The 13,909-nt window shown below is 47.3% G+C and overlaps 1 protein-coding gene across 1 annotated transcript; it reads right to left on the bottom strand.

Annotated features, from left to right (window-relative positions):
* Window positions 1-1,367: 1,367 nt before the first annotated feature.
* LOC114581669 (beta-crystallin B3-like) lies at window positions 1,368-13,609 on the bottom strand. The gene is made up of 5 exons (XM_028702086.2): window positions 12,865-13,609; window positions 8,557-8,675; window positions 6,970-7,102; window positions 6,419-6,561; window positions 1,368-1,657 (listed from the first exon to the last, which is right to left on the bottom strand). The coding sequence occupies exons 1-5, from the start codon at window positions 12,970-12,972 to the stop codon at window positions 1,492-1,494; spliced, it is 669 nt and encodes a 222-aa protein (XP_028557919.2). The 5' UTR covers window positions 12,973-13,609; the 3' UTR covers window positions 1,368-1,491.
* Between the last annotated feature and the right edge of the window lie 300 nt (window positions 13,610-13,909).

The following is a 13,909-nucleotide window of genomic DNA, read 5'->3' as shown; positions in this document are numbered from 1 at the left end:
GAGGTGGAAGGCGGACTGCCTGCAATCTCTGCGCGGCTTTTTCGAGCAGCATGGGGCTTGCGTCTGCCCACCACCTCAGCCGCCCTACAGCTTGAGGGGGAGGCTGTGGAGGGGCTCCATGCAGTGCACCCTCCCTTGGCTCGCTCCACCCCCCCCCCCCGGTTGCAGGATGCTCCCCTCCTGGAGTCTCCAGTAACTGGCCTTTGGAAGCATCACTGGCTCTGACCGTGGAGGCAGAACAAAGCCAGCAGGGCTAGTGGGCACCAATAGCCTTATCCTTCTTCATGAATTTGTCCTCTTTTGAAGCCATCCACATTGGTGGCCATCCCTGCCTGCTGTGGGAGGGAGCTCCACAGTTTATCCAAAGAAAACTATGCGCTGCGTGAAGGACTTTCTTTTATCCATCCAGACTCTCTTGACATTCAGCTTCATTGGATGTGGCCCTGAGTTCTAGTGTTAGGAGAGAGAGAAACCTTTCTTTGTCCACTCTCATGTCGTGCAATAATTTGTAAACTTCTATCATGTATGAAATTTCTTTACCAAACTTTACCTGAATGTTGAGTCTAGGACCATTGGAATGTGAAGGTGGTCCTCCTGCTCCATACTGGCATGCCAATTGGCATCCTCCACAGCTGGCACAGTGCCTGGGGGGTCCTGATGGCTCAAATCTCCCAGACTTGGTGGGCTCAGGAGATTTTGGGGGTGGCACTTTGACCCCACCCCTATGAGAATCTTAATTCAATTGGAAGGCAGGCAGGTCAGACCACCTCCAGACCTTTACTGTATTTCCCTCCCCCCCCCTTTTTTTCTTTTTTCCGCCTCCATTCCATTTTAGATTAAGCATTTCTTTTATTTCAGTGTATTATAAAAATATACTATGTATTGGGTATGAACTTTTGCATATCCGTGTGTGTGTGTGTGTGTGTGTGTGTGTGTGTGTGTGTGTGACAAAAAACCTCCTAAGAGACATGATGGATGGAGCTTGGGCTGAAGTGAGTGCAAGGGCAAAACTGGATGAACCAATGCTAAGTACTGGCAGCCTTGCATTATGGCCTTTTTTGGCACAAGGTGAAGACTTTGATTTCCCCATGTGTTTTAAGATCACTTGTGTCTTGATGGTGAACCACCTTTGCTCCCAGTGAACAAGCCATAGGAACATTCAAAGCTGCCTTAGAGTGTGCCAGATTCACTTAGCCTGTCGCTGTGTCCACTCTCTGTGGCCATCCCCAGCCCTGTGAACGCCTGAGGTCCTTTTTAACTAAAGCGGTGGAGGACTGAACAGGGGACCTGCTGACTGCAAAGTTCTGCCATCAAGTGACAAACGAGAGGAGACACAGCAAAGAGCAGAAGCCTTGGAGGCTCAGAACTTTATTGAGAACATTAGGCTTTATTTTTATTTAGACAGCAAAACACGGCCTTTTGCCAGCACTTCAGGGAGGGGAGGGTCTCATTTCTGTTTCTTCTCCTTGATGAATGTGACTCGCTATTACTTTAGCTTTCCTCAAAGCAGCCTCTTTTGTGCCATTGCTGGTCCCGGATGCGCCGCACTGACTGGATCAAAGGTTGGCTGGCATCCCACTCATTCCAGTGGCAGTACTCACCCTTCTCAAAGACGTACTGGCGGCCACGGTACCCGGGATACTCATATCCCACCCATCTATGGAGACAGAGGGGCAAAAGAAGGAGGACCTATCAGGATAGGCTCAGCCAGGCATCCTTCCCAACACAGCTCACCACAGTAACAACTCATTTCCAAAGATCCAAACTACTCATTGAAGCTAGAACTACTCATTGAAGTCAGAACTACTGCCTTTGGGCTCTCAACAGTTCCTCTCCGAAGACAATTTACAAAATGAAATTTTCATTTACATAATAAGATTCAACAAAACAGAGCTATATGGTAGGTTAGGTATGAAAGTTGAAAAAGCTTGGTGTAAAATATGAAAAGGATACACACACACACACACACACACACACGAAGCCTCTTTTGGGAAGTAGTTCCACAATCAGGGTATTACAGCTGAAAAGGTCTTCTCCTGTATCCCAACGAAATGTACTTCTCCTGGTGGAAGAACCTGGATCAAAGGTCCCAAGGTAAACGTGGTGGGCTGTCAGGTTCATATGGAAGAAGGCCGTGTCCCAAACGGTTTACGGCACACTTCCCCAGGCTGGTGATATTGGACTACAGTTCCCATCATCCCTGATCATCAGTTATGCTGGCTCGGACTGATGGGAAATGGAGTCATGAGAGTAGCCATGATTTATGTTAGGGGGGCAAACCTCCATTAGTTATGTATTTTTATTGATTTACCTGATCTGGGGGGCAGTGCCCCCCCTGTCCCCTGGCTACACCCATGAATGGAGTCCAGCAATGTCTGTTGGGCACTAGCTTGGAGAAAAAATGGTTTCCCTTAATAGGGAGTTAGCAACATCTTGAATTGGGTCCTGAAATTAATTAGACGTCAGCACAAGTACCAGGAAGATAAGATCATCTTGCACCAGTTTTAATTTCCAGGTGCCGTTCAAAGGCAAATTCAGGCAGAATGTGTGTTAGAATTAGTTCACAGAATTAGTTCAAAAATCTCTGAACTATGCATAAAAGTAGTTCCCATGATTTCTGGTTGAACTAAACTAGATTTGTTTCTAGTTTATCTTCAATTTCATTTCCTTACACACTTTTTTTCCTCTCTAAGTTCGTAATTGTTGAGGGAAATGAACTCATTGAGTCACGTTCCACTGTCTGTGTGGTTCAATGTCTTCTGAAGTATATGTCACACCAGTACAGTAGCTGCTGACATCCTGAATGCTGAATTCCCTCCCACCCCGGAGGATCATTTAGATGAATTTAACAACATCAGCAGAGCCTACTGGATCAGGCCAAAGAGAGCCATCTAGTACAGCATCCTGTTCTCACAGTGGCCACCTAGATGCACTAAAGGGGAGAAGCCCTCAACCAGGAGCTTCTAGCAACTGGTATTCAGAAGCATTACGTGAACTCCATTTTTTCTCGAGAAAGACAGATGCCAACAACTTGAACTAAACTGGGAGCTGAACCACTTTGTTTTGTAAAGGGACAAACATGAACTGGAATTACTTTCTGTTGGGGCATGTCAAACATGATCTAGTATTAGTTCCTTTCAAAACTGAACTTCCCAAACTCTGGTTACAATAATATAAGCTAGATTGGAGCCTGCCCTCTGCCCCCTTCCTGTGGGCTGCTATTTGCATTGGTGGGGGGCATGATTTTAAGGACATCCTCAAACTCTATTTATTTTAAAACCCAATCCTTGATTATGCTTGCATATCCTTCAGTTTTGAGCAACACATTCCAGGTCTCTGAGATTTGTTTGTGATGCAGGCTCTAATTAATTTGCTTGCTATGTTTTTTTTGGGTTATTTTTAGTTCATTTAAGCCACCACAAAGGCCATCTGACTGGAAAAAGCAGGATATAAATGCTACAAAGGAATTCATTCATTTATAGATTGCTCACCCATCAGTGTCCTCTGGGTGAATTACATCTCAGTACTGGTCAAATAGTCCTTCAAGATGCTTTCCTGGGCATTTTATGGCCACCTGTGCTGCTTGTTACAGTTTTCAACTCATAGACTCACAGAATCATGGAGCTGTAGGGTTGCAAGGGACCCCAATGGCCCTATAAGCTAGGGTTACCAGAAGTCCCCGTTTCCCTGGGATAGTCCCCGCATGTGCGAATAATGTCCGTGGATTTCATCTAATATCCCCGGGAAACGCAGCAGCGGCAGTCTCAGCAGCCTGGAGCAGTTGGCTCTGGCTGGCTTCAGGAGCTGCTCAGAAATCCCCATATGATTGTGGTGCAGGGGCTCTAAGGTGCAGCTTCCGAGCTACTTCCACCTTCCCTGACCCCAGCAATTAAGCTGTGAAGGGAGGCTTCATGATGCCTACTGGAGCAGCCTCCCAACTCCTACTTGCGTGCAAGCAGGAACAGGGTGGGGATCTCTCAGTTAGGCAAGAGGAAGCTGAGGGATCCCCGCCTCCTCCTGCTTGCACACAAGTAGGAATGGGATTGGGGCTGCTCCAATGGGAAGGGAGGCATTGCGCTGCCGCTGCTCTCGGCCCTCCTTCTCTGCCTTCCATGCCTGACCCACTGCGCACCGCTTCCCCCACCACCACCACTGAAGAACCAACTCAGGGGCTGCCCAGGCTCATGGAGAAAGGAGATAGAAGCCTCGGAGGAAGGGGAAACATGGCGGTTGAGGTCAAGGTGGCGGCCGCCCCTCTGCCAGCGCCACTGCTGCAGCATCTGCGTCCTGAACATGTAGTATGTATGTATGTATGTATTTAAAGTGTCCCCAGATTCATTAAAAAAAATCTGGTAACCTTATTATAAGCCAAATCCCTGCAATGCAGGAATCGCAACTAAAGAATCCCTGGCAGATGGGCATCCAACATCTGTTAAAAAAACCTCCAGTGAAGGTTCATCACCTTCTGAGGTCATCTGTCCCACTGCTGAACAGCTCTACTGTCAGAAAGTTCTTCCTAATGTTTAGTCAGAATTTGAATCCAACTCTCTTTTCATTTTTCATTGTTTATGTCACTTTTTAATTCCCTTTTTTGTGGAATGCTTTCCCCAGGGAAAGATACCAGAGACCAATCCATTTTTATTTGCCCAGACCTTGTATATTATTGCTTTGCATTTTTTTTCTGTTTTAATCTCATTTTATGCAGTACCTAGAGAGCATTTGTACTGGACATCTGATTAATAAAATATATAAGACCAAAATTTTGCCCAAAGATCTTCAAGCACCCACCAGCCACTCTGGTTATAAGCATGATTGTTAATAGATCTTTCTCACTGGCCATTGTCCCTCCCAGAGCCAACTATGTATTACATTCATTTATAATATTTGAAGCATTTTTTACTGCCATCACCCCAAATTCTTTGGCTGGAAAAGACTATCAGAGTAGCTTACAAAGATCTATAATGAGAGACAGGTTTTAAGAGCAAGAACCACGCTAATAGTCTTGGCCCTTTTCCCTCACATTTCAAATAATGTGAAGATGGAGGCCAGAGACTGGGAGAGAAAGACAAAGAGCAAAAGGGGGCCTGGACAAGGTGTGTGGACAATTAAAATGAGAGCAAGTCCTGGCAGAAACATTTATGGGGGTTGCTTCAGGAATGCCAAAATGGCTCAGGAAGTTGAAGGTTGTTCCTGAAGGAAAGTCTGTTCCAAATGTGTTTGAGCTGTAGTCAGTAGCTCAGAGCTACCACTTTGGAGAACCAGCTCCTCCTTCCTGCATTTTTGGGGTTTCCGTGCCTCCTGCCTGTTCTTTTCATCTTTTTTTTTTGGGGGGGGGGGGGAGATAAGCCCACATGCCAGAATGAGCCAAAATCGGTTGGATTACCTTCAGTGAGTTCCATCATTATTTATTTCATACAATTTATATTCCACTTGATTGTAAAAAAAGAAAACCCTCAAAGTGGTTTACAACAAAGATAAAACAATAAAATTGTCTATAAGAAGAATTAATAACAATTTAAGACTTTCAAAAAGTTAAAGGCTAAAAGCGGATTAAAACTCACACTAACTTTCAGCTGGGTAGGTTTGGCTAAACAAGAATGTTTTTAACAGGGCTATATCGTTTTAACAGGGATATATCATTCTAAAACGTCACAGGTTTTTTTACCTTTTTATTTGTCAAAGCGGCCATCTTCCTACTGCCGGTTGCTGGCTGCTCTGCAGCGCCCTCTGGTGTCACCTTTCAACAACTCATTAGGACATAATGTGTCCTGTGGCTGTCAAAACCATTTCTTAGCCCTTCCTTAAGGTTAAAAACCCCTGGAAAAGACCCTCATGTTGGGAAAGATTGAGGGCACAAGGAGAAGGGGACAACAGAGGATGAGATGGTGGGGACAGTGTTCTTGAAGCTAGCAACATGAGTCTGACCAAACTGCGGGAGGCAGTGGAAGACAGGAGTGCCTGGCGTGCTCTGGTCCATGGGGTCACGAAGAGTCGGACACGACTAAACGACTAAACAACAACAAGGTTAAAAATCCTGAGTGTAGATCTGCCCCAGGTGCTAAAAAGAGTACAGTGAAGGCACCTGCCTGATGTCAATAGGAAGGGAGTTCCAGAGTGTAGGTGCTGCCACACTAAAATATCCATTTTCTACAAATGTGGAATAGATATTATGCAGCCCCTGCAAGAATGCCAGATCTGCCAACTGCAGCAGTCAAGGGGGAAAAGATATGGGGCAAGCTGGTCCCAAATTGTTAAGGGCTTTATATACTAATTCTAAGGAAGCTGATTTAGGGATTTGCTCTTCCAAGAGAAGCAACTGTGCAAAGAAGCCCCCTTCTGAAGCAGAGGCACCCCCTCCACCTTTCGCATGGGGCTACAGGATTTGCCTCTCCCCCCCCCCCCCCCGCTCCCTCCTTACATTCCATTCAGGGCCTTAATGCTGGCCACGCGGTCCTGGAAGCCATGAGCCCACAAGCTGGGGACGTCATCCTCCACGATCTCCATCTTCCTGCCCCCATAGCTGGTGTTTTCAAAGAGGTGGATCTTGTGGTCTGCACTGTCCTGCAGTGGGAACAAGTGATGGGAGCTGGTGTGGAGTGGGGGTGGCTGAATGGGTCCCTGAACCTTCTCCCCCTGCAACCACATATTCACAATGAACCACATATTCACAATGAAGAGGGAGGGGCTGTACCAGGACATTTGCTATGCATACAGAACGCAGGTGATGAGAAGGAAGCTCTCTGCCTGAGCTCCTGGAAAGCTGTTGCCAACCAGAGTGGACAGCATGGGGCTAGAAGGATAAATATCCTGAACAAACACAGAGGATATGATAAAGGGAGCATGAAACTGGCATACAAGGGCTGCCCAAGGCACTGGGGTGTCCTCCCCCAATGTAGATCAGGACAATAACAGATAATTTACCGTAGCCCATGGCCACTGCCCTTTTGTGGGCAAATATCTGTGACTTACGATCAGCAGGGGGCGAATGGAGAGGAGGCTGTCACTGCAGTGGCTGTTGGACCAGGAGTCCCAGCGAGGGTAGTCGCCCTTCTCCAACACAAACTGCTCGCCACTGAATGCCTGACGCTCAAACCCGAGCCACCTGTGGGAGGAATCAAACCTATTGTTGTTCCTCAGTCAACCTGAGAAGCTTGGCATGTAAAGAGGTTGCTCCAAATTCAGACTACATGGCTATCACAAGCCAATATTGAATTCCTGTGCAGCATTTTCTGAATACTGTATGGAAAAGCACATGAATGTGACCTTTAGGAAGTTTGTAAATAAACCATTTTTAACTTACTAAACATGTGGTCTTTTTTTATACTGGGGAAGAGGGGAACTTTGGAAGGAACTCGGGCATATCTAACAGCCCATATTTCCTCACTTTACTTTGCTGTAGATTTTGTGATTTTAAATCTCTGCTGGGTTTGTCTCATCAGAGAGTACATGCCCCAAACCTGGATGTTGGCATCCAGGAAATTATTCTTTTATATCTATTTTTTCCTTGCCAGCAATAGTTAATTTGCTACCCATTGCCAGAATGTCTGTGTTATCAACATGTGAATGGCCCCTGTAACACTACCTCTAACTTTTGTGTATTAATTTCCCTCTGACATAGACCCAGCCATGTAAAGTTTTAACCTGATTTTGGGAATATGCAAAATTAATTGTTTCTGTTTTGATTTTATTTTATTTTTTGTTCTTCTCTTCCTTAGTGGGTTGTGCTTTCTATAGGGAAGTGGGCAGTGCCACATGACTCTTGGTCTTTTTGCGAGAGCCTAACATAGCCAGAACAAGACTTCTAGAAGCTGTGCTGATTGTCAATAAAGAAAACACAGGTTATGAACAGCAGTTATCAGAATCAGTACCAATTTTATCCCCATAACTCAGACAGGAAGGCTGAGGGGCCAGGTTACTTACTGCTAGACGACCCTTTGGGTCCCTTCCAACCAGGGCTTTTTTTTTTTTTTTTTTTTTGGCAGCTGAAATTCACCAGAACTCAGTTCCGGCATATTCAGAGAGGGTGCCATTGCCATTATTATAAGAGAACAAAGGAGGTGTTTAGGTGCCAAATAGTTCTGGCATCTATTTTTCTAGAAACTCTACAATTCTATGATTCTGGAAGTGAGTTTGTGACGGGAGCAATTCCCTGATTTGTAGCTCAGCCTCTTAGCCAATTCACCTCTTGCTCTGCTTGCTCCCTTTGGGATCACCTGGGCACAGCATTTAAAGCTTTTTTTTTTTTTAAAGGACACACAGCTGCCTGTAATTGGCTGCACAGAGCTGAGGAGGCCTAAGGGAGTTCCTGACTGGCACCCCCCCCCAACCAGAACTTTGCCAGCAGTCCAGAACTAGAAAAGAGGTGCCTTCAGGGGGCAACTAGGGGCATTATACACCTCTCAAACTACTTTTACTCCTCACAAAAGCTTCTGGGATAAAACCCAAATCAAAATTGGGTGCTTTTAAAATCTAGCTTTCCTTGAGAATGCTCAAATTTCAAGACATGTGCTTCTAGCCCGGTGTGGCTCCCTGCTCTCTCCCATGCTTGGTACTCACGGGCCAGCCTCCACCTGGATGGAGCCCACTTTGTCCAACTCCTTCTCCGTCACGTTGGGGTTCTCATCCATGAGCTCACATTTCCTGCCCTGGAAATTCTCCATCTCGAAGAGGGTGACCTAGATGAGGGCACAGAAGCCAAGTGGCCCAACAGCCATCAAGGGGTAAAGAGCCTCAAAAAGGAGCATGTACTGATGGAGAAACAGTTTTGGGAGAGAAGCTATCAGCCAGCTTGTTTGCAGGGGGAGAAAAAAGCATTCCCAAATTGAGATGCCCTCCACCAAAGGTGACACAGACACCTTTAGGACAGACAGAGCTGTTTCTCTCTGTGTGGAGGAGGGAAGGCCAAAGAATGAAGACTCTCTGAATATGTTTGCAGCTTCCAGCAGCTCTTATTTTTCATTTGTATTCCACCTTTCCTCCATGGAGCCTGAGGTGGTATGCATAGTTTTCCCACTTCTCGTTTAATCCCCACAACCACCCTGTGAGATAGGCCTGGCTGAGTGGGGATTTCAACCTGGGTCTCCCTGGTCCACTGCACCACATCACAATTAAGACACAATTGTGGAGAAATTTGAAAGACTTTATTCAGGGACAACAAGGACACAACCACAGAGGCAGGGGGACAGTGTTCAAAAAGTAGCTTCTAACAAGGGGCCCAAGAAAGGTGCAGGAAAACTTTTGTTAAGGAAAGTTTTATAAGAAAAAAAACTGCTCCTTTTCCCTTATGGGGTATCCAAGTGGGTTTTCTATCAGTTGGAGAAACAGAGGCCAACCAGAGTATATAGAGAAGCAAAGTGGCTAGTAAGTCTGATCTTTATTAACTGTTGCAAAGGGTCCCCACTCCCCACATGCAGGAGGGAGGAGAGAACCCTGAACAATGGAGCGTGAGTCCTTATACAGACTTTTGAAACTGCCCACCCTGTAGCTCAGGAGCCCCCCCCCCCTAAAACATCATACATACATCACAGAAGGAGGCGGTCTACAGCAAAAATAAATCACAGGAGGTTGTCTACAGCAGAAATCCTTTCTGCCAGGATACCTGATAATGGTCACTGATTGCACTGATTACATTACCTGGGCAGCCAGGCTCACCCTTATACACAAATACACGCCCTTAAGACAGGATTTGAAAGCAAAAGACAATGGGGAGGATTTCCCATTTCCTTCCTCCTTGCAGAGAAATATTTGAGGTCAATTTGGGAGAGTCAAAATGGCTTTAGGATTGCTCTCTCAGACAAATGGTATGTATGTGTTTGCCTTGTACATTTATGAACATTTAATTTATATTTGAGACCTTAGAATTCTCATAACAAAAGCCTTAGAGAAAAGAGGTGGAAGTGAAGGAGAGGTGTGTGTCGAGGAAAGTAATAGTTCAAATATGTAGCAAGTGATGGCCAGCTCATTGAAAGCCGACAAGGTCTTGAAGATATGATTGCCAGGTCTCCAGGTCTGATTTGAAGCCTCTGGGTTTGCCTGGACCCCTCCAGCTGGAGGACTTGATTCTCAGGGTGGGTGAGAGTACCTTTATCAATAAGAAAAAATATTAAGAAGACTGTGCATACAGCTTGCAAGCTTCAGCTTGGCAGGAGCTGGCTGCAAATTGGGGGGGGGGTGTCCCTGCCTTCCTTCACTCCGCACTCCCAAGTAACCTCTGTTTCCTGGACCTCCTACCATGACATCACCAGGGGCCACTCTTAGGTTTCAGGCCATCACTGGATGAAGGCAACCATCATCACCAGGCCCAGCCTGGCAGCCCTGATGCCACTGCAAGAACATTCATCCCCAACAGGCTGTGCATATCTGAACACAGGAGGCTCATCAGCAGTCGGCCCAACCATTAGACACAGTGAGGCAGCTGCCTCAAGTACAGAGTGGTCAGGAGCCCCCCAGGCCCTGAGATTTCAGATCTCTCTGATACCCAGACGAGTTTTCCAGAGATAGGGAGCAATGCCACAGGCTCAAGAGGTCACTTGGAAGGCAGTTGAATTTAGGTATCCAAACTTTTGAAAAAGAAGAAAAGGAGCAGAAGGTGGTCTAGTATAAACCACCAGAAAGTTTACACAGACAGCCCAGAACGATGAAGTGGGCTCTAACCAGTTACATTGTTGCAGAAACCCTTGGCTGTCTTTGCACACATGCGCAGCACATGCCCACAAACACCTCCTACCACAGCCGGCTGTTGTTGGGCAGGAAAGGAGAGGCTGGGGAAAGTATGTGCTGGGGAGAGGGAGAAGCTATGGGGAGCCCAGTGCTTGGGAAGCAGGGAGGGCCTGAGGAAGGGATGCACCTGTGAGCACCCATACCCTGCCCTAGACGAGCGCAATGCCCTTGAGTGCAAGGTGCAAGCAGGAGGGCTGAAGGGGTCTTTGCCCTCCCTTAAATATTTGAGGGGCTGCCCCCCAAAGTGGATAGGCATTGCCTTTCAAATGGTGTGTGTGCACTGCATCATGTGATCAATTATTGGGACGGGGCTTACATCCCCCCCCAACTTTTATTCAAGTTGCCACCCCAGCTGAAAGGGCTATGGCTAGCAAGACAGTGGCCTGGCACATCCTAGCCCAGTGATATGCAGAAATGGTAACCCTGGTGAGAAGTTGGCCGCGCAACACCCATACCCAGCTGTCATGGGAGGCAAGCGTGCTGCCCCGCCACCTGCCCTGATCCAGCTCACCAAGAGGTGCCACTTGGGCAGTGAGTCCTGCAGGAGACCCAACTAGTCCCCAGGGTTGGGAGAGCAAGGTTGCCGGTCAAAGTGCGAGAGGAGCCGATTGCCCAGCAATCCCAATTCCGGCCTGAGTCCTAAGCTACAATGCTTGCAACGTCAATGTTTTTGCACCCTTAAGGATTTTGCTCCTGGGACAACTGCCCCAACACCATGCCACCGGCAAAGGCCACAAACTACATGCTATGGAAAGATCACATCGCTCCTTGCATGTTTGCTGGTACATGGAGGTCGGGCTGTGCTCAGACTTGCTCTTGGCAAGCAAAAGATTTGTTGGAGGAGTCAAGAGTGCCATCTTCTGTCTAAATCTAGAACAACCAGCTTTTAAAAAAATACAGTGGTACCTCGGGTTAAGTACTTAATTCGTTCCAGAGGTCCGTATTAAACCTGAAACTGTACTTAACCTGAAGCACCACTTTAGCTAATGGGGCCTCCCGCTGCTGCCGCGCCACTGAAGCCCGATTTCTCTTCTCATCCTGAAGCAAATTTCTTAACCTGAAGCACTATTTCTGGGTTAGCAGAGTCTGTAACCTGAAGCATATGTAACCTGAGGTACCACTGGTATCTGCTTCTAGTAAAATGTGCACCATGTATTGTTACATCCCCCTATTCAATCTCTGAGCAGTGAGAGAATTCAGGAGTTCCAGGAGCTTACCTAGTTGCATTCCTTGGAATGAAGTTCAGTGGAGACTGTGGAGTCTTAAGGCTATATGACATTAAAGGTAAAGGGACCCCTGACCATTAGGTCCAGTCGTGACTGACTCTGGGGTTGCGGCGCTCATCTCGCTTTATTGGCCGAGGGAGCTGGCGTACAGTTTCTGGGTCATGTGGCCAGCATGACTAAGCCGCTTCTGGCAAACCAGAGCAGCGCACGGAAACACCGTTTACCTTCCCGCCGCAGCGGTACCTATTTATCTACTTGCACTTTGACGTGCTTTCAAACTGCTAGGTTGGCAGGAGCAGGGACTGAGCAACGGGAACTCACCCCGTCACGGGGATTCGAACCACCAACCTTCTGATTGAAAAGTCCTAGGCTCTGTGGTTTAACCCACAGCGCCACCTGCATTGACATTATTTACACATTATTTACAACATGAGCATAAATGGAGGGACTCACAGCATTAAAACTCCCAAGGATCTTGTTTCTCCATTAGTCAAGTCACAGTTTGGGATCCAGCACAGAGCAAGCAGGCCTCTGGGTCTCTGGCTTCCAGCCTGTTTTCAGCTCAAAACTCACTCTCCTGGCTGTTGTTCTCTTACTTAACAGTTAGGTGAGAGGGGCGGAGGAAAGGGCCCCACATCTGCCTGGAGGGCCCCATCATTTAGTTGTTGCCCTTGTTACCTAGCTCTTTTTGGGGGAATGCCATTGAGGATACTTAAGTAGCCAGCTAAGCTTCTTGTTTCACAGAGAAACTTGTCTGAACAGCTCAGCAATATAACCCTTTATTTCTACCCTCACTGGGTACAGGACCCCAAGAAGGGGCTCAGGGCATCATCCAGACTGACTGCCCAAACCTGCAACAGTATAAAATCTTCAGGGGCTTTGTGGGACAGGGAAGGGATGAATTCAACACTTGCCATACCTTGTAATTTGGCCCCATTTCCTCTGGGCTCTCCGCAGCTGCCATCTCCTCCATAGGGGTCTGTTGTTCAGTCATGGTGTCTGCAATCAAACCCTGTCCCGCCCCCATCCCCGTGCAAGTTAGAGATGGTTATTGCTCCAAGGAGGAAAATCCTCTCTGCCAAAGATTTCTGCCAGGCTTTCTGCCAGAGAGCATGAGAATGAAGAGATCATCATCTGCATAAGGAGACTCCCAGTCTCCAGGGACTCTGGGAGATTGACCTGCAAAGAACTGGCCAAAGTAAGGCAGTGGTCATTCCTACTTTATTGTCTAGCTTTAAGACCAAAAGGGCAGGAGAGCTTTGGGGAGGAACCTATTTGTGATGGAGGCAACTGTCAACTTCATTGGACTGGAGACAGGGGACACAGGGGTGGAGAGTAAACACATCCCACACCCAGCTGGTCTTTTTCTCATTCCTTATTACTGGTGAAGCTGGTTGACCCTTAGGATTCCTTCCAACTCTGCAGTTCTAAGCTTCAGGGAGGCAGAGACACATGGAAGGTTCTCCTCCAAGAGTGCATGACTCAAAGCTCTGCACCTCAAGGAACTGCAGAGCAGCACACTGCATTTTTGCTGCTACAGATCAACCCTGTAAGATTCCTCTCAGCACTCTGCCCACCCACTGACCCACAATGAGTTGTAGTTCAAGACGCCACCTCACTTGCAGCTTCCTTCAGGTTTCAGTCTTGGAATTCCACTGCCTGGTGTTCCAGTTCCCCACCCTCCCAAGGCCCTCCGCGACATCTCCCTGGCCTTCCCTCACTGCTGTCGCTGGTACAAAGACAGATGCCGTTACATACAACTTACTGTCTTTAGGTCTCATCTACCCCTTTTTTTGGCTGTGGGGGGATAACATGGATCAAAAGGTTAAGTATGACATTCAAAAGCTTTTGCTGGAGGTAGGGAAGCGCTATGCGAAGGACTCCAGGGTAACCATGTGTCTGGTGAGGACACATTCATACCTCCTTTTCCAGATGCTGTTGGAAACTCTGACAGGCAGGCAGGC

The sequence above is a fragment of the Podarcis muralis genome, chromosome 13 (genome assembly GCF_964188315.1).
Source record: "Podarcis muralis chromosome 13, rPodMur119.hap1.1, whole genome shotgun sequence".
Taxonomy (NCBI): Eukaryota; Metazoa; Chordata; class Lepidosauria; order Squamata; family Lacertidae; genus Podarcis; species Podarcis muralis.
This window is presented reverse-complemented; position numbering and strand designations above follow the sequence as displayed.

Excerpts from the sequence above, each read along its gene's own strand:
- LOC114581669 (XM_028702086.2), bottom strand. The coding sequence starts at position 12,972 with ATGGGGGCGGGACAGGGTTTGATTGCAGACACCATGACTGAACAACAG. Across the intron at positions 8,676-12,864 it reads AAATGGGGCCAAATTACAAG|GTCACCCTCTTCGAGATGGA; the intron begins GTATGGCAAGTG and ends GCCCTCATCTAG. Across the intron at positions 1,658-6,418 it reads ATTAAGGCCCTGAATGGAAT|ATGGGTGGGATATGAGTATC; the intron begins GTAAGGAGGGAG and ends CTGTCTCCATAG.